Source organism: Xenopus laevis, chromosome 6S (assembly GCF_017654675.1).
Source record: "Xenopus laevis strain J_2021 chromosome 6S, Xenopus_laevis_v10.1, whole genome shotgun sequence".
In the NCBI taxonomy this organism is placed as follows: Eukaryota; Metazoa; Chordata; class Amphibia; order Anura; family Pipidae; genus Xenopus; species Xenopus laevis.
The window spans coordinates 63,807,081-63,827,017 of record NC_054382.1 but is presented as its reverse complement, the minus strand read 5'-3'; the positions used below and the strand labels follow the sequence as shown (position 1 = coordinate 63,827,017).

General features: G+C 39.4%; 1 protein-coding gene across 3 annotated transcripts in view; it reads right to left on the bottom strand.

Annotated features, from left to right (window-relative positions):
* Positions 1-577: 577 nt before the first annotated feature.
* lpcat1.S (lysophosphatidylcholine acyltransferase 1 S homeolog) overlaps positions 578-19,937 on the bottom strand; it is a 106,656-nt gene continuing 87,296 nt past the window's right edge. For all 3 annotated transcript variants that reach the window (XM_018269402.2, XM_018269403.2, XM_018269404.2), the window contains 7 exons: positions 19,107-19,161; positions 17,305-17,387; positions 16,312-16,437; positions 14,844-14,997; positions 8,206-8,304; positions 7,354-7,495; positions 578-2,621 (listed from right to left, as the gene is read on the bottom strand). In XM_018269402.2, the coding sequence (XP_018124891.1) occupies positions 2,434-2,621; positions 7,354-7,495; positions 8,206-8,304; positions 14,844-14,997; positions 16,312-16,437; positions 17,305-17,387; positions 19,107-19,161 (847 nt within the window). In that variant the 3' untranslated portion in view covers positions 578-2,433. The remainder of the gene's footprint in view (positions 2,622-7,353; positions 7,496-8,205; positions 8,305-14,843; positions 14,998-16,311; positions 16,438-17,304; positions 17,388-19,106; positions 19,162-19,937) is intronic.

Here is a 19,937-nt window from a genome sequence, read left to right as displayed (position 1 = left end):
AAAGAATGGTTTCAACATAATGCCAGTACACAGAATGCAATGTTTAAATCAGCCAAAATAGTTGCACTTTGTTCCTCTAAAGAAGTAATGGTTTAAAGAAAGCAATTTTAGATAAACATAGCATTTAGGAAAAATGTCATCCAAGTGGTATACATGCCCTTGTGTGTATGTATATAGATCTGCAAATACAAATGTATATACACAAACCTTACTGGGTACCAGTGAACCTGGTTAAGCATTAATATAGTATAAAAGACAATAGAAAAGTAATAAAAATATTAAATTCCTGTTTCATCTTGACCTTATATGCTATTTTACAATTCTTTTTCTGCCTTTTACATATAAACCCCTGTCCAGGTCCTCAGCCTCTCCTCCAAAAATAGTCACCATGTGTAACTTCTGTTTAACAGGAATCAAAGAGACATCAGCAGACCCTTCAAGCAGAGGTGCAATTTGCAATCTTTTACGTATACAGAACATTTTTAATGGTCAAGTGTATTTCCAGGTTAACACACTTCATTTTAGAGAAACATATATGGTTCCCTGAACTGAATTAAACAGCAAGCAGAATCTTTCATTTGTATTTGTTACTTGATTTATTGGTAACAATGTTTTACACAAATCATAATCAGGATTACCCATGATTCAGCAGATGCACAAGAATTATTTAAAAGTAGTGTTTTTCATAGGTAATGTTATACTTTTCTTTTGTGAGTGACTTTCAAAGCCTTTTAAGGAAGGAAACAAAAGAGCACACATCTTTATTATGAGATGAACTGTGGATTGAGGTTCAGTCACCAAAACATGAGACGTGAACTTGGCAACATCGTCATCTGGCCTCTGTATTTTTCCACAAAAACCACTGAGTCAAAGAACAGAAACTCTGGACATTATGTAGAAAAATTAGATGTAGTTCAGACAACAGCAACAAATAAGCCAGTAGCTGTTACTGGTCTAGCAACATCAAACTGGCTGCTATGTGTTACTTGACAGGATCACAATTGGCCCATGAGTATAATTTACCCTTTGATGATCGCTTTCTGTATATTATGATTGGCATCCTGCTGTATTGTTTCGTGTGTGATAGAATTCAGAATTGCTGAAGTATAAAAGAAAAGAAAAAAACAAAATAACAGATGAGAGGTATCAAAGCACAGCTTATGGATACCTAATGAATTTGTCCTGGACACAAACGCTCACCTTCACACAAAATCAACCTGAGTATTCAAACATTTTAGTTTTCATTGACATCGATTTCTAAAAAGCAGTGGTGGTGGAAATAACAGCGGTCAGTCAGAAATATACCACAGTTTTCAAGATGGGGAAAGCAAGGTAAATTTCTCTCTTGGCTCAGTTGGATTTAATGTTCAATCTGGCTACTGGGATAAAAAAAAAAAAAAATTCACATTATCATGCAACCAATTCCAATTGCCAGCAGATGTTAGAATGTAACCGTTTAAAATAGGTTATACCATTCTGGTCCTTCTCTGCGGGACACACAAAAAAAGAAAATAAAACACTTTGTTTGAGGTAATGGAAGACTGTAAGCCCAGTTGCCAAACAAAACACACTCCAACATTATTTAAGACTAATAAAATGAAAAAAACACACAAAAGAAATTTAATGTAAGAGCTCTGTTTGTAATTCTACATTGATGTCTGGATACTGTAACGAATATGTTACTGAAACAAAATAACTATCGGTAATTAGTAAGTCATAAATTCAACACAAAATAACCTGTAATCTAAAACAAACCAATTCACCAAAGTGCACTATACACCAAGCTAGTTACATTATCTGTTGTACATGCACGCTTTGTACAGCACAGGAAGGAATGAACAGTAAATATGTGCTGCTTCCTTGCCAGGGGAATTTTAGGTTCTTCACACCAACAATCAAAAGAGGATAAATAAAGTGCTATACAGCGGTGCAACTTTCCAACTGCAAAACTGATAAAGAAAGACCTCTTAACACAGCAGGTATGGGGGAAATTTACATAATACTTTTAAAAATTGATCAAACATTGCCATTTGTCTTTAAAACAGCTTTTGACATGTAACGAATTTGTGGCCTTTTGTACCTTCTTCCAAAGAAAAAAATTCAAGGCAGACATTGCTGGCATTTGAGGATTTAACAGTAGCACTTACTGCCTCACTCCTAAAGCAATTGCCAATGTGGATATCAAATTGTTAAAACCATGATTAATCCTTCATAAAAGCAGTCAACTTTTTCGTTAAGCTAGTTGTATTTTTTACCGCACACACATTGGTGGCAGAGCACTTGATCTTTGATTTCCAAACACCTTATAATTGGTTAAAGAATGCAATAAAAAGACATTTTATCAAGTGGAATACAGAAATTGTGTAAAAATTGGTACAATTTAGAGATGTAAAAGAGGTACTATGCCACTGGAAAGGAGATGTGTCATTCAGATTAGTTCAGCTTCTTTTGCTTGTTGTGGTTCTCTGCTCTTTCCATTTCCTCCGGTGTAAAATCTGGACAGATGCCATTAGGGGTTGTAGGCGAGTGGCTTTCCATACATGAAGCAAGGTCCACCTGATCTGGGTAAAGATAGTCTTCAGCAAACGTTGGGTTCATTATTGCAAACCTGTTAAACTCATCTGCAAGGATAAAAGAATAAATTATGATTATAATACAAGCACATTCTTGTTCTTGCCATCACTGGTGAAAATAAACAAGTGTTTAGTAGACTGAATGCAGTTATGCTGCATCTGCATATATTTGCCCATGTGCCGCGTTCAACTTTCTTTTCTTTTGAGCAACACTAGAGCTTTGAGAATTATCTTTTTGTTTTTAAAGGAATGACCATACAGTCTACTGTTGCCCTGCACTGGTAAAACAGGCGTGTTTGCTTTAAAAACACAACTAGTTTATATAAACAAGTCTGCTGTGCAGCCATGGGGGCAGCTGTCAGGACCTCATGGCCCAGATGGAATAATTAGGTCCAGTTCACGGTAGCCAAGGGGTTAAGTAGAGAAGTAGAAGTACATCGGGCAAAAGGTTCAAGGCAGACAGCAAACAGGCGAAGTCAGATTCAAAGCAGAGGGTCAAGGTCCTGGAATCAATCAGAAAACTATTTAGGAGCACCCAAGAACACAAGCAATAGTGACCTATAATCGGGCATTGAACCCACGTCCCTGTCATCCTCATATTTGAATTTTGCACCGATTTTCACGGCGGTAATGTCACAGCGCAAGCCCTGGGCACCGCAGTTTTTTTTTTTTTTTTGGAGTGCTCCTGACAGCAGCTATTCAAGGCTAAATTCTGAACAGTCCCATTTAGTGATGAGCAAATTTATTCGCCAGCCATGAATTTGTGGTGAAATTTTGAATTTAGACATGATTGATTGATTGATTTTAATACATTTGGAGAAAAAAAAAGTCACCATAAGAAAAAATGCCCATTGACTTTAACCTTTTCCCTGCCGGCCAATTTGTCCTAAATGCCAAGCAGTTTTTAGACATTTTGTACTCTTTAAGGGCCTTTCCGTTTATACAATATATTGTGAATTTTGGTGTAATTCCACTTCCGTAAAAAGATATAGGCTTCTAAATGTCTAATGAAATCATGTTTCACATAGTACAATCACATATATCAGAAATATAATTTATTTTATGGACAAGACCACAGCCAATTTGGAAAGTTCTATGGGGCAAATTCACTAAGATTCGTAGTTGCGCCAGGCGTAACTTCGCCGCACTTCGACAGGCGTAGTTTCGCCAGCGCTCCGCAAATTCACTAAAATCCGAAGTTGCGCTCTGGGGTAGCGTAAGGTTGCAAAGTTGCGCTAGCGTTGATTCGCTAAGTGAAGCGAAGTTACGCTAGCGATGGTTAATTTGCATACGGCGCCAAATTCAAATTTCAGTGGAGGAATACGTAGAATCACTACAAATGCCTACGAAACCTTCAAAACATCAAATAACATTTTTTTTTTGCCCTACACATGTGCCCACTGTATAGTTAAGTTGCCATGAGTTAGGAAATGTAGGGGGGAAGGAGGGGAGCCCAAAAAAATTTTCGATCTTTTTCAGCCTATCACCCATGATATAGAAAAAACGCCAGCGTTTTTTGGGACTTAGAAAAAATTTGAACTTTTTTTGAAGCAATCCCTATCTACTCTATTGCGCTTCGCCTGGTCCGAGGTGGCGAAGGAAGTCTAGCGTAAAAGGTAGCGTTCAGTACACTACGCGCGTTAGTGAATTTGCGTAGTTACATCCGTAGCGAAACTTCGTCTGGCGTAAGGGTGCAAAGTAACACTAACGAATTTACGCCAGCGTTCGTTAGTGAATTTGCGAAGTAAGGAGTCCACTGAACAGCTTGATGCCCAATATGTTTACCTAAGCATGTGGCATATAGGGGCTCCAAAATGAGGACTCCCCATTTGAGCTATTCGTTTTGTAATTCCAGATACTGCAAAATCAACACAATTACATCATTTTGGGGTGGGCAAAGGTAGAAAAAAGTAAGTTCACCCCAGAAAACTATATAGTTTCGGAAAGTACACATTCCCCCAAATCCAAATGGGGTATGCATGTCTTTCTACTTCAAAGCACCAAGCCGCAAACCTTTCCTAAATTTGCCGATTTTGGTGACATTTCCAAAAATCATCTCAAAATATCCACCCTGCAGCATCGTATTTCCCACATAGTATTAGGTATCAAGACAAATCCCCCCAAATATGAAAGCCTGGGGTCCTCTGAACATTTTGATGCCCAATATATATAGGTTTACCTAAGCATGTGGCATATAGGAAACCCAAAATGTAGACACCCCATTTGAGCGATCAGTTCTGTAATTCAAGATACTGCAAAATCAACACATTTACATAGATTTGGGGGGGTGGCAAAGGTAGAAAAAAACATGTATCGTTTGATGCGTAATATGCATAGATATAACAAATTAGAGTTAGGGTAAGGCCAGACGAGGAGATTCGGGGAGATTTTGTCGCCTGGCAACTTATCGCCACGTCTTTTGCATGACTATCTCCCCGAACTGCCTCAGCGTCTTTTCCCCATAGGCTACAGCGCACAATCGCCTGCGCTAATGCACACGCGGCGATGCGTTTTCAATAGTCGCCCAAAGTTGCCTCAGTATCTCTTACTGTCTGTCTCTAACCGACAGTATCTCTTACCGACAGAATCTCTTACCGACAGAATCTCTTACCGACAGAATCTCTTACCGACAGAATCTCTTACCGACAGAATCTCTTACCGACAGAATCTCTTACCGACAGAATCTCTTACCGACAGAATCTCTTACCGACAGAATCTCTTACCGACAGAATCTCTTACATTATTTTTGTCGCAGCGCATTGGATCGCAACAAAATCGTTCGTGGAGTCCTACCCTTAGACTGATTTGGCAGCTTATCTGCCCGTGTCTGGGGCCTTCCGATGGGCATCCCCAACGATATCTGGCCAAATATTGGCTAGATAATGATCAGGCAGATTTGATTTTCCCCATGATCAATGCGGTTTGGAGACCTCGCCAAACAAGGAGATCTTATAGTGTATGGCCACCTTTATTTAAAGAACAGATCTTCACTATCCATGTCTGAATTTAACAACACAAGATCAGTAAGGTAACTATGATCGCGTTACTCCCCCCAATGAAGGGGGTGTGGGCCGGGGGGGGGGAGGTTGCACCCTTACACACTGCAGTAGTTACGCCCCTGCACAAGATTGTTGAGATGTGTCTTGACTCAAATAAAGGAAATTTTTGAGGACTTCTGAACAGTTATTAGCGCTCACCAAGCTGGAAACTTTACAAAAAATGTTTTCAAGCGTTTGGACCCCACAAGTCAGCTGTCAAGCAAACCTTGTAAAAAATGGAGGCAATTCAACACTCCTGTTACCTACCCCATGAGTGGCTGACCATTGGGGAATGTCAGTGTTTATGAGTCCACAACCATGATTGTTATTTTGCATGTATATATACATGCATGCATGTGAGGTGTGTTTGCCCCGCTTCTGGAGAGCACAGAGACTGTTACAAGAATAGTATGGGGTATGAGTGCACATAATAATTGATTTAGCTAAACTTAAAGGAAATGTTCAGTGTAAAAAAGAAAACCTAAAACTGGTTAAATTTAAAGACAGTGTAAAAAAGTGTAATCTATAAAGGCTGGGTGACTGGATGTCTAACATACTAGTCAAAACACTACTTCTTGCTTTGCAGCGATCTCATTGGTTACAAGGCAGCAACCAATCATTGACTTGGGGTGACATATGGGTAAGTGTTTGCTTTTGAATCTTCAGCACTCAAACAGGACATTATTGAATTAGAGAGGATGCAGAAGGAAAACTAAGCTGGTAAAAGGTATGGAAAATATTAGCTATGAGGAAAGACTGGCCAAGTTGGGGTTGTTCACAATGCAGCAGATGCGCTTAAGGAGTGATATGATAACTATGTATAAATATATAATGTGATCATGAAATAATCTCTCTAATACTTTATTTACCTGTAGGTCTTTCCAGCTGACATGAGGACACCCATTCCAATTAGAAGAATGTTCTAAATAGGTTCTAAATATTTGGAAGGGTTTTTTTTTTGTTTTTTTTAAGTGAGAGTTGTGAAGATGTGGAATTCTCTCCCTGAATTAATCATACCATCTTTGGGTCAGGAAGAAATTATTTGGCAAATTGAAGAGGCTTCAAATTGGGTTTTTGCCTGTCTCTGGATCAACTAGCAGTTAGGCAAGTTATACAGTACATAGACTTAAATGGTTGAACTTGATGGACGTGTGTCTTTTTTCAACCTAACTTATTATGTTACTATGAATCTGACCTACATGCTGAGACAGGGTCGGACTGGGGGTCCCAGGGCCCACCGGGACCGCTGTCCAGGGCCCCCCTCCAGACGCCCTGGCCTCCATACTTGACACATGCACACGCGCACAAGAAGGCGCGCATGGAGCCGCACTTCAGTGCACAGAGCCGCACGATGTGGGCTGGGGCCCACCGGGTTTTTTCCCGTTATCCCATCAGGCCAGTCCGACCCTGTGCTGAGAATCAAAAGCAACCTAACTGATCAAATATGTCCCATGTTGCCCCCCTTACAGTTGCTAGTTAAAGAGTGCAAAGCATAAAGGTGGGTTCTGGCGATTATGTTAGATACTACAACCTTTACAGATTACATTTTTGTCTAACTAACTACATTAGAAACATTTCTTACTTTGTACAGTCTATTTATCTATTTATTTTTAAACTCAACTGTTCATTTAAGCCATTGTCAAGGAAAGCAGAAAGAATTGGAAAAAATATATATTTGGGATGAAGAGAGTACAGAAGATATTTTTACCTTTTCTTGAACGTGGTCTTTTTATTTGACTTACCATATGTTATTTTCCCCACATTTTCCTGATCTATAACTCTGAAGAGATCTGAAACATTCAGCTCTGATATGCCTAATACAGTCTTCAATATTACTGCAAGGTCCTCTTCCACTATGGTTTTTCTATCTTCTGACTGGTACATCTACATAAAACCATTGAAAAAGACTCAAAGTAATCAAATATCAGCATTCACAAATATAACTGAAATTTACAGAATTACTTTTTTCAGAATATAAAACATAATATATATGACTCGGTTATAAATAGGTGTATGTTATATGGCTACATGTTTACATAAAGTATGGGAGCCATTGTCTGGAAACCCGTTATCCAGCCCAGCTCGAAAATACTGGAATGACATTTTCTATAAATTCCATTTATGCATATAATTTATATTTTAACGATTTATTGATATCAATGATATCCTGTATATTTTGCATTCAAGAGACTGCCAGGAGAAATTCTCACTACCTGCAAACACAGCTGCTATACTGTATATATTATATTTCTGGTAAACAGCTCAATATGATTGTTAGTAAATTGGGTTACGTATAAACAGAGGAGTAGGATGAATTTTTGTTTGGGAGGTCTACTAGTTAAATGCTTATATTTAAATATAATACTCAAGAGCCCTAAAATATCTATAAATTATATAGCCTTATAAACAGTGCTTAGTGATGTAATTTCTGTCAAATGACTCACTGAAACTTGTTTATTAGGTCACTGAACTTAACGATGACTTATATTTTTCAATAGGAGTTACAATATTAACTATATGAATTTGTAGATCTCTTCTTGGGGAGGCTAAACGTCATTATTTTACAACTGTTTATAAAGGGATAAGGCACTTACCTTGAATGCCAGTTCAATAGTTTCTAAAGTCTTTGAAGGTCTACAGACAACAGAGAGAGCAATTACATACTCTCTTAGGTCAATAGTGCCCTCTTCATTCTATATAAGTAAACACAGCATAAAACGCATTGTAAGTGCAAACATATATGCAAAAAGATCCATCATGTCAAATGAAAGGGCAATGGCGCATTGGTTAATTTTGTGTATTCTTTACTAGCTCAGTGGTCAAAAAGCTGAAGTTTGTCAAGTGACTTGTTGCTTGGCAGTGCAAACAGGCAAAAAGGGGTGATATGGGAAGCTTTTGTGCTGCGTGTTTGTGCTAATAAACTAAAATCAGCCAGCCTGCCATTGCTATAAATGTATTTAATATTTTGCATCGTACATGGGGGGTGATAAGGAGATTGTTGTTATCCTGAAGTCAGAAAGTGGCCTAAGCTAAAATATACATTCACAGTACCTATGTAGGAATCAGGCAAATGTAAAATACATTTATATTCAGTTTTTAATATTTCAATAACAAAAACTTATAGGGATAATAAGTAGCTACTAACCTATCATGGTAGAATTAAGATATGGTGGTCCAAATTACAGAAAAGGGGATTTGTATTACTCACCGATAAATCCTTTTCTCGGAGTCCTGTCAAGGCAGCACAGGGACAGATGGGTTAATGCACACTTCCCTTCAGGAGGCAGGATGGCTTTAAAGAAGTGAATTAGTGATGGTCTGCCCCTCAGATCCTCCTCTTCCTTGCATTAGCCCCTCCCCTATTAGTTCCGTTTAGCATAGCTGTAGACCAGTATAAATGGTATAGAAATTTTGTGTTTATGTTCCCTGTGCTGCCTTGACAGGACTCGGAGAAAAGGATTTATCGGTGAGTAATACAAATCCCATTTTCTCCGGGAATCCTTTGGCAGCACAGGGACAGATGGGTTAGTCCCAAAGCATAGAAGAAGGGTGGGCAGTGAATATAGAGAAAAATGAAACAGACAGGAGCACCAAACAGAAGTTAGACACGAAGTTGCTCTAACATGGCAGTGACTATTTTAAGAAATAACTGTCTGAAGAACTTTGCGACCGAATGCCGCGTCTGAAGATGAAAAAACATTGAACTTGTAAAACTTTGTGAATGTGTGGAGTGACGACCAAGTGGCCGCTTTGTAGAGCTGTTCTGCCGATGCCTCGTTAGATAAGGCCCAGGACGTGCTCAGTGCTCGTGTGGAATGGGCTGTGACCCTGAAAGGAACAGTTTGTCCCCGAATTTGGTATGCCTTGGTGATAGCAAGTTTGATCCACCTGGCGATGGTGTGTTTGGATGCTTTCGCACCTTTGCGAGAGGATCCATATAGAACAAAAAGTGCATCGGTCTTCCTAAACTCTGAGTTCTGTGAATGTAGAACTTCAGCGCCCGCGCCACATCCAGGGTGTGAAGCCTGCGTTCAGTCTCTGTCTGAGGTTTTGGGCAGAGGGAGGGCAACACTATCTCCTGGTTTATGTGAAAAGCAGAGTTGACTTTCGGTAGGAACGTTGGTACAGTACGTAGAACTACCTTGTCTTGGTGGAAAATGCAAAAAGGTGGTTTATGACTCAATGCCCCCAATTCGGATACCCTGCGGGCTGAGGCAATTGCAACCAAAAAGACAACCTTCAATGTTAATAGTTGTAGGCTGGTAGTGGCCAGTGGTTCGAATGGCTTCGTTTGCAGTACTTTAAGTATGAGGTTGAGGTCCCACGGTGGCGTGGGCTGTCGGAAAGGTGGATTTATGTGGGATGCCGCCTGTAAAAAGGTCTTAACTTCTTGCTGAAAAGCCAAAGGGGTTTGAAAAAACAGCGACAGTGCAGAGACCTGGACTTTGAGAGAATTGACTCCCAACCCTTTATCTAGTCCTGCTTGTAGAAATTCGAGTAGAATAGGTAACCTGCAGGTTGAGTGAGACAACGATTGATTTTGGCACCAAGTCATAAACGTGCGCCAAATACGGTAGTAAGAGGATGCCCTTGTCGGCTTGCGAGCTTGCAAAAGAGTTTTTGTCACTCTGTCCGAGAATCCCTTACGCCTCCAGATGGTGCTCTCAAGAGCCATGCCGTTAGTGATAGGTGTTTTAGGTTGGGATGCCTGTACTGGTCCTGGAGAAGCAGGTCTTCCCTTAGAGGTAGATGCCATGGTGGTGCGATCGACAGATTTAGAAGATCCGAGAACCAGGCTCTTCTGGGCCAATATGGTGTGATCACAATGGCCGTGCTGTTGAACAGACGCAGTCGACGTAGAATCAGATGAATCATGGGAATTGGTGGAAAAATGTAAACTATGTCGAACGTCCATGGTGTTACCATTGCAACTAACGCGACTGCCTGATGGTCCCGGTACCTGGAGCAGTATCTGGGGATCTGATGATTGAAGCTTGACGCCATTAAATCTATTTGTGGGTTTCCCCATCGTGCAGTGATCTGGCGAAAAACTTCCGGATGGAGGGACCATTCCCCTGGATCCAAAAAATGACGACTGAGGAGATCTGCCTCCCAGTTGAGTTGTCCGGGTATGTAAACAGCTGACAGGATGCAAGCATGGTTTTCTGCCCATTTCAGTACCCGCTGAGCTTCCTGCCACGCTGCCACACTTCGCGTGCCCCCTTGATGGTTGACATAGGCAACTGCTGTGGCATTGTCGGATTGTATTTTTATTGGTCGGTGCTCGAGCAGGTGAGTCCAGTGTGATAGACAGGTAGATTGCCCTGATTTCGAGGACATTGATGTGTAGTTTCTTTTCTGGAGGTGACCATTTGCCTTGGACTTTGAGGTGACCGTAAACACCACCTCAACCGATGAGGCTGGGGTCTGTGGTAACGAGGGACCAGTGTTTGATCGAGCAAATCCTCCCTGTCTTGAAGTTTTGTGTTTGGAGCCACCACTTCAGGGATTGCCTGGTAGATTGCGACAGGTTGATTCGGGCCTCGAGATTGTGATGAAGCTTGTCCCACTTTTGCAGGAATTCTAGTTGGAGGTAGCGCATGTGAAATCGGGCATATGGTATGAGCTCTATGGAGGCCGTCATAAGCCCTAGAAGGTGCATGGTTCCTCTTGCTGACAGTTGTCTGTGAGTTATAGCATAATTCGCGGCTGCCTTCAGTTTCCTTATTTTTTGATCTGTGAGAGACACTGTGTGTGTTCTGGAGTCGAATTGTGCTCCTAGGAAAATGATCGTTTGAGAAGGGCTTAACACGCTCTTTGTGTGGTTTATTATCCAGCCGTGATCTCGTAAAATTTGGAGGCACCTTTGAGTGTTGTAGGTGGCTGTTTCGAGGGATGGTGATCTTAGGAGAAGATCGTCGAGGTAAGGTAGAATGTACAGGTGTTGCAGTCTCACATGTGCTACTAGAGCTGCCATGATTTTCGTAAATACTCTTGGCGCTGTGGCGAGTCCGAAAGGTAGCGCTTGGAATTGGTAGTGGCCACCGAGTATTGTGAAACGCAGAAACTTTTGGTAATCTCTGTGGATGGGGATGTGCAGGTATGCATCGGTGAGATCTATGGATGTGAAAAAGTCTCCTTTTTCCACATTGTTGATCACAGACCTGAGGGATTCCATTTTGAATGTTGGTATGTAAAGATACCTGTTCAGAGCTTTTAGGTCTAATACCGGTCTTACTTTTCCGTCTTTTTTGGGCACTAGGAAAAGGTTTGAATAAAACCCGTGTCTCCTTTCTTGCAGTGGTACCGGTAAGATGGCTTTGGTGGCCAGCATGTCCACTAAGACCTTTTGCAGTGTCACCCGTGCTGCCGCTGAAATTGGCGGTCTGGAACGCATAAACCTGTGAGGGGGTGATGCTGTGAACTGCATTTTGTATCCCTCTGAAATTAATTACTTTGTGTACCCACTTGTCTGGAGTGGTACGAATCCACACTCCTTTGAACAGAGAAAGGAGTCCCCCTACCGCAGTTTCCCTGTCGTAGGAGAGTAATCTTCATTGATCTTGCGCTTTGTCTGGCGCTCCTTTGAAGGAACGCTTTTGGTAGGACCAATTCGGTCTCTTGGTGGTCCGAAATCCCTTGGAGGTGCTTGGGTAGTTGTTTTGATATGTGTTCTGATATGAGTTTTGATTTTGGGAACGCTGAGGCATTCTGCGGCCAAAGGAAGATGTCCGAAAGGACCGTTTTTGTGGTGGGAAGGGTGATTTGCCTTTCCTGTCTTGTGGGAGGAAGTTACTCTTACCTCCTGTGATTTTGGAAATGAGTGAATCTAACTCGGGTCCAAATAATGAAGTTCCCTTAAATGGTAGGGCAACCAAGTTTTTCTTGGATGCTGGGTCTGCATTCCATGTTTTCATCCATAAGGATCGTCTAGCTGCGATGGATAGAGCTGATGATCTAGCTAATAATTGAAGAATGTCCATGGAAGAATCGCAGAGAAAATGTACAGCATTGGTAACTTTCTCCCTTTGAGAAGTTTCAATGGGATATAATGTGTCCAATCTCTTATCCTTGGAGAAGCGTTTATCTGGGTTAGCCCATTCTTTTTGAATGGTGTCAGTAATTGTTCTGTGTACAGGAAAACTCCTTTGTTTCTTTTGAGTAGAGCCGAACAGCTTGTCCAAAGTTTGGATTTCTTTGTGTTCTTCTTGAATGCCTAACGAATGGAACATGTCGGATAGAAGGGCATTGACCGCTTCTGTCTGTGACTTATGAGAGCGTTCAGCGGCCGGTGATTGTTCTGAAACTTCTTCTTCCCAGTCACTATCTGCTTCTTGCAGAATCCCCTCCTCCTCAGAGGATATGTCCTGTGAATGGTCAGGTCGACTTGGTGAAGGAGGACAAAAAGTGGCTGAGGTCATGTGTACCCTATCCTGGGTGTGTTGAATTGTATGCATAGATGCCAATTTAATCAATGGATGCAGTCATGCCTAGGATTGATGACTGAAAAGCTTGGAGTCAGTCCGGAATCTGTTTTGGTGGATTACTGGACTCCCCAGTAGCTACTGACTGTTCTGAGTCAGCTGAGGGTTTACGCTTCTTAGAAGTTTGCTCTATGTCCTTAGTGCGTTTATAAGACCTTTTGGCTGTTGCGCCATTGGATTCTTTGGTTTTGGACACTTCTGCAGTATCTGTGAGTGAAGTTAGGGATTTTGACTGCTCAGATGCCATGTTAGGCCATAGAGTTAGGAAAATAGGTGTAAATTGCAGCGTTAGCAGAAAAGAAGTGCAGAAAATAAGTGCCCCAGAAAAATATTTTTCCCAATTAAAATGATTGTGGGGTATACCCCTTGTTCCGTAGCTAAGAGGCTATGGGAACTAATAGGAGCAGGGGATATCAGTTGAGGCTGCGTGTCCTGCAAAATAAAATATCACGTAGTGAGGATTGCCCACCATCCCGTGAATCTTTGGCCTTTGTCAGAAGAAAAAGGCTACCTACCCCTTGTAGTGGTAACAGTAGTGCCGACTAAGGAATCGTCACCTCCCAGACAGCGATCACGCTGAGCAGTGTTCCTGTGCGCGACTGGATGGCGTATGTCTTTGCCGTTGTGCGCATTAGCTGCAGTGACTTCCTGTCGGCAAAAGCGGAAGTGCGCTCTGGCTTGAGGCGCGCCAAATGTGATGGCCTGAAATTCAAACACAGGTGAACACATCCTGTGGACTCGTGGATGCGGCAGCGCTAAGGCATACCTTTTTTTGGTAGTGGTTATTGGCAGCGCTATAGCATGCCTGAAACCAGTGGCAGAGAGTAAGACAGCGCTGCAGCATGTCTGAAAAACTACTCTGCGAGCTTGTGGGTTCTTTGGCTTACCATGCAGCGCTGTAGCATGCTGTAGTAAGTGGAGCGGAGATGGGTATAAAAAAAACCCTCTGAAACACTGCAGTTTGTTCTGAAGAACCTAATAAAAAATAAAAATAATAAAAGAAAGGAAAATAAAGTAAAATAAAATGATGTTTGGAGAGCCGAGCTCTCCCACATCCTACCTCCTGGGAGCAGGATGGCAAAAAACTAATAGGGGAGGGGCTAATGCAAGGAAGAGGAGGATCTGAGGGGCAGACCATCACTAATTCACTTCTTTAAAGCCATCCTGCCTCCTGAAGGGAAGTGTGCATTAACCCATCTGTCCCTGTGCTGCCAAAGGACTCCCGGAGAAATACCATTAATCTATCCATTTATTTATTTATTTATTTATTTATTTATTTATTTATTTATTTATTTATTTATTTATTTATTTATTTATTTATTTATTTATTTATATATATATATATATATATATATATATATATATATATATATATATATATATATATATATATATATATATATATATATATATATATATATATATATATATATATATATATATATATATATATATATATATATATATAGTAAGCCTATGCATACAGCACATACTTTTTGTCTTTTTAAAATGTGGAAATTTGGTATTTAATCACCATCTGGTTAGGGTAAGTCGGGCATAACCAAAAAAAGCACAGAATTACGCATAGGCCATCTCCCATAGAGTCCATTTTAAGAAAAAAAACAGAATACAGATTTTAAAATGTATTTTTCTTCATTTCATACTTGGGCATGCCCCTGTTTAAACATTACTACGCTGCATGTCAAGAATAGTAACTAACAAAACTCAATGATTCTAAGAATACCTACTTCATCGAATAAGGCAAACAGATCTACTAATTTTTCTGTGTCTGGAACATGTAAGTATGTAGCAAACTCATGAAGGGTGATCTTCTCCCCATTTCTTTTCCTGGCTCTTTCACAGAATGTATCAAGCTCCTTCTCAAGTTTCTCTGGTTTCAGACTGGGAAAAACACAAACGAGGCCATTAGCATAGTGAGGCAACAACTTTTAATTAAAGTGGAATCCTTTGCTTTTAAAATCCAATTTAATGTAATATTTTAATATTTCCTAATGATTTCATAATTCTTCTCATACTCCCAACAGTATTAATCAGTTTGCTAAATAAACTGAACATTTTCCCTGCTGCAAATTTGGCAGCTTCGATCTTCACATCGCTAAAATCCATCTATCACTTCACTGAATAACACTTGCTTTTGAACAATGTAGGTCTCTATAAAAATATATTACATAAAAAAGCTCATATGTAAAACCCTGCTTTGTGTAAATAAACCATTGTCATAATAATATACTTTTTAGTAGCATGTGCCATAAGGTAATCATAAATAGAAAATTGCCATTTTAAAAAACAAGGGTCATGCCTGGGATTCTATAATTAATAACACCATACATGTTAGGTCACATAAGCCAATTAACATATAGAGTTCTGTCTTTTGCTTCCAAACTTCTTCCTTTAGCAGTTAGAGCTGTAGTATTTCTGGTCAGGTGATCTCTGAGGCAGCACACAGACCATCAGGAAATGGTGGTTGAAGGCAAGTGATGTAAAAGGGCAATATTTACTAGTTCGGTAAGATTCTTTAATATGCCACTTAATTTGACATAAACTATCTTTTGCTTAAGTATTAATTTTTGGGGTGTAGTTTTGGTCTGCATTTTTTTAATTTTTTGATCCTTTGACCTCAGCAGACAAAAATCTATTATTAGACTACATTTTTTGTAATGGTAACTTTTTATAAGTTACCTTTCTATTCAGGCACTTTTCTATTTCAGTCTCTCATCCAAGTCACTGCCTCATCACTAGGGTAAATTGGACCCTAGCAACTTGACAGCTGCTGAAATTCTAGACTGAAGTGCTGCTGGACAAAAAGCAAAATAATTAAAAAATGACAAAAACTGCATCATACCAGAAGTAAAAACTATAGTTTTCATGGGCAGGTTAAATCTAAACATTATTATCAGTTAAAATTACAGCTTTTCTAACTGGTTAAGCTATTTTTAACATATTACAGTACACAGAATGATCTACAATAAATTAAAATGTGTGCCATTATCACAAAAACCTCTATGTTTCCTTTGCATATCCATGCTCCTAAGAGAACTTTGTAATGTAGCCTAACTTTGTTAGGCTACCTGATTTGTTACCTGATTTGGTACAATCAGGTACCTGATTTGTTACAATCATTAGCAGGTTAAACAGTGCCTAAAAAACAAATACTCAATATTTTCAAGATATTGGAGCTGGTGGTGCTTTACATACCCAAGGCTTCGCACCAGTCTTGCAAACTCCAAAAGTGAAGTATCTGAAGGGAGACGGAGTTGTCCCTCAGCCAGTGCCAGCTGGCAGTCTTCAAATGTATAATCTGTGACAGACACGCCCAATGCTCTTAAAGGTGAAAGAGTAAAAAAAAGTAAGTGATGCCGTAAATGTACTTTAGAAGGAGTTTACGTTTTGTAATAAATAAGAATACTTTTTCCTAGATAAAGGCTTTCCATCAAAATGTTGGTGCAGATCTCATTGACACCACAGTTAGATCATAACTACAATAAGCTCTGAGGGCTTGTTTTCCAGTAGTATGGTGTTTCATAGTCTGAGATAGTTATTCCTTATCTTGACCACAAGATGGTGCTGAAATAGTGCAAGAAGCTTGCAAACATATTCATTGGCAGCTCAATAAAATAAACGACATGAATATTTTCTTGGTTGGTTCTATAACATCTCAGGACTTTTGTCAGGATACTGGACTGGATTTTATAAATCACCTTCCTCTTATGGTTTACATGCACAACCAAACCTGCAGTAAATAAGTTAAAATCTCTGAAAACTATGCTTGAGCTCACACGATAGTTACTTATAATCATAACCTGTTATCTATGTAGCAAACATATTCTACAGCACTTTGGCATTTTGTAAATATATGTAAAGTGTAAACTGTCTTGTTTTTCAAATGTGCACTTTTGCAAAGTTTTCTGTAAATGTGATGGTTTCAGGCAGTTCTGGACTGAGAATCAAATATGGCCTGGCATTTCAGGTACCCAGAGGCCCCAACAGGCCACACAGAGGCCCAAGCAGCCCCCCACCAACCCACTAATTAGTGAGTGTCTATGGTATCTTGAGCTGTCCAAGGGTTTATTCTACATAAAGCCTTGGACTACCACCCACAGAATACTTTTACTTTTTTCATCTGAATTTATTGCATACATATTTTTCACATGGATTCAAATCTTAGAAAAGTAAATTTCATGCACTTACTTGGCCATTACTCGCCTCACATTGTTTGCATATAGTGCAGGATTGTTTTTTTCGTCTTCTGATGGGTTATAAATCGGAAGAAACTGAAAAGTTTAACATTTAAAAGTGACACTTTAAAATTTTTCCTTCATAAACAGTCAAAGTAAAAATACTTCTTAAAGCATACATAACATTCTAACAGTTAAAAGGACGTTTATCAAAAGTTTGTGAAGTTTTAGAAGTTTTTTTTTCTACTTCAACTAAACTCATATATTAAAAAAAACTCTATTTATTAAGAAATCCAAATAAAAGAACCTTGATTGAATGCAAAGCTTGAATTTTGACTTATACATGAACTTGCAAGCTTTTAGATGCCAGAGTTTTGTGCTTAATAAATACCAAACATTAGATTTTTTGAAAATATAATTGGAATTTGTCAGTTTTTGTGAAAAAATTCAAATGGTGGCAAAAATTCAAATTCAAACATTGATAAATCACTCCCTTCATGTGTGTATGTCAGCAAATCTGCATGACTGCAAATCGCATGTGACGGAAATAAGGTAAGAGGTAGAAATGTCAGATGAAGTTGCAGCACTGATCCGACGTGACAAGACTATCCGATGCAGACAGTCGTGTCGCGATCAATGCTGCGACTTCATCTGGCATTTTTTTTGTCACAGCTCGTCGGATCGCGGACAAAAACGGGTAGTGTAGTTCTACCCCAAACTATCCACCTTTTAGTGAGCATCTAGAGCAGTGACCATTAACTTACAAATCTACTTAATAACTTAAACATCCCATATTATACTTCATTTTGGTAAAAGAGGAATACAATACCTTTTAATAAAATGATGTAAAATAATGTAAATTACAGATAGAACATTAGTTGCAATAATAGGTGCAAAATGCCACCCATTACAAAGCAGAATTGTAGCACTTTGATCAGGAGGCCCTGACCTGGAAATCTGCCTTTAGAAAATGTTAAGCATTATGCCTACTGAATAGCACACAAGTAACTGGCAAATTGGAAAAACACATCACCTTAAATGTACACTTATGACTATCTAGCGCAAGTATTTGCATTTCTACCATTAGGAGCAAAGAACTGTATCAGATTGCAGAAGTTGCAATTACACTGAAATTTTGAGAATTAATTGTTTGATGCTTTTCTGCATCTGCTTAGTAAATGAATCATAACCTTAGCCACATACTTGCCTAGCACACATCACATTATTCACTTTGAAATCAACCTGTGGATTATTTTACATTTTTACACCAGATGAATACATAATTTCTATGCATAAATTCTGTACAGTGAGTAAATAAGAGTTTGCTAAGCAATGAAAGTAAAACAAATGTAGCCCTATCTTATACATTTAACACATACAGTATACACATGTAAAGTATAAATAATAAAATTGCATCTAGTGACAAGTGGAACATATGATTTTATAGCAGAATTCTGTGAAGCATTACAGTATCTCTGTAGAGACTACAAGCAAGGTGATTTTCAGCTTGCAAGTGATGTGTGTGCTCTATTTTTTAGGTGCAAGTTTGTGGCACTCATTGATGCGGCTGGTCAGGCACATTTTATGCAAGAACTTGAATTGATTTTCATCACAACTGACTGCAGGGCAATTTATAGGACTGTTACTAAACGTGTGGTCATAAATGAACATTAATATCTATTCTGTAAATAGCTGTTTACATGTTCCTTTAGCACAGCAATATCCAAGATCTGTAACAGGTAGTAGTCTAGGGAAATTCTATTACACACCGCATGCTATTAGCTAATGCTTTCCCTATGGCAACATTTTACTTACCTCAATCTCTACATAGTTGTGAAACTGGCATAAAGAAAGCCACAGTATTTTCAACCTGGAGGGGGGATGGAGAAACAAAGGTTTACATGAATTCAGCATTTACATTCAGCATTTACATGAATTCATCCCTTAGATATATTTTATAAATCCCAAAGATACATATGTAAATGAAGCAGGACATTGTATTCAAGCAAATTGATTCTCTGAGTTTTACACTGCAATGGTAAATATGGAAAGACAACTAACGTACACCAAAAACCTAACTATGGACAATTGTAGCTAAGCAGATATTTTGTCAAACTCAGTTGTTAGAAAGATGGCATCTTATGATCATTTCAGGCCGAATGTCAGGAAGCTGTCCAGTATGATCAGTTTAGCCACCAATGTTTGTTGGTGCAGATAACATTGCTGTGCACTTAAAGGAGAACTATAGCCTAACTAAAGTAGGCTAGAAATATTGTGCTTTGGGCTTCTGTACCAGCCCAAGGCAACCACAGCCCTTTAGCAGTGAAGTTATGTGCCTCTGAAATGCCCCAGCAGCTCCCTGTCTTGTTTTTCTGCTGATTCACTGCACATGCTCTCTGCTGCTGTCACTTAAATGAGCTTAGAGACAGACTAAAAATATACTGTACACATAAAATATAAATGTCACAATAAAAGGCCGATTAGTAAATAATACAGATAATTACTACATGGCAGCACAGTAACCAGTGCAACTAGCATCAGAATTTAATAATCAGCCCTGAAGAATTTAATTAATCAGCCCAAGTTTATAAAACATGCCACCCTCATACTTTGTGACGACCCCTAAGCGTAGCTGCTCAGAGCTCA